General features: G+C 40.7%; 1 protein-coding gene across 3 annotated transcripts in view; it reads right to left on the bottom strand.

Annotated features, from left to right (window-relative positions):
- The window catches only part of LOC119593947 (solute carrier family 35 member E2A-like), a 16,188-nt gene that overhangs the window by 5,440 nt on the left and 10,053 nt on the right, over positions 1–695 (bottom strand). For all 3 annotated transcript variants that reach the window (XM_037942970.1, XM_037942969.1, XM_037942968.1), the window contains one exon: positions 402–621. In XM_037942970.1, coding sequence (XP_037798898.1) covers positions 402–621 — 220 coding nt within the window. The remainder of the gene's footprint in view (positions 1–401; positions 622–695) is intronic.

Below are 695 nucleotides of genomic sequence, written 5' to 3' on the forward strand. Positions count from 1 at the left end.
CAACACAAAAAACAAGCAAGCATTAAGATAGTCCTAGCATCTTTCAGTAATGGAAAACTATAATGCAAAAACAACTACATAAGGAATATAACAAACTCCTTTGCTGCTAGATGGAATGTAATGAAGAAGAAAAAATGGAATAACAAGCTAGATGTGGGAATTGTTAAGAATACAAGAGATGTTAATTCAACAGAGAAACTAACACTGTGCACTTAAGAAAGATCTGAAAGGTCTTAAACAACAGTCACAAAATAATAAAGCAACATAAATCTGTTGAATATCGATTTCCTTTTTCTAAATATCCTACGTAAATGTTCCCATCGAAAAATTACCTAAGCTTTAGACTTCCAACCTTCTCTCAGACCTTTCCATCTGCACAATGACCGTGATATATTACGTACAAAGGACATGGGGGTCGGCATTTTGGTATGTGAGGATATATTTGTTGAGGAAGAGGGTAATGCCGCTAAAGATGTACCACAGCACCAGGAAGAGGATTGCCCGCGGGTGCTGTAGGCCCACGTTCTTGACTCTCTTGCCCCCCGCTTCCATGTCCTTTGAGGATGTGCCATTCTGCTGCGTGATCAGCTGAACGTCCTCCCCGTCGTCTGATAAGCTGACCTGGAAGAGGGGGTCGCTTGAGTGATGCCACTTGTTCTGCACTCTTATTTACTATGACTGACTGACAATTCTTA

This window comes from Penaeus monodon, chromosome 33, assembly GCF_015228065.2.
Source record: "Penaeus monodon isolate SGIC_2016 chromosome 33, NSTDA_Pmon_1, whole genome shotgun sequence".
Classification (NCBI taxonomy): domain Eukaryota; kingdom Metazoa; phylum Arthropoda; class Malacostraca; order Decapoda; family Penaeidae; genus Penaeus; species Penaeus monodon.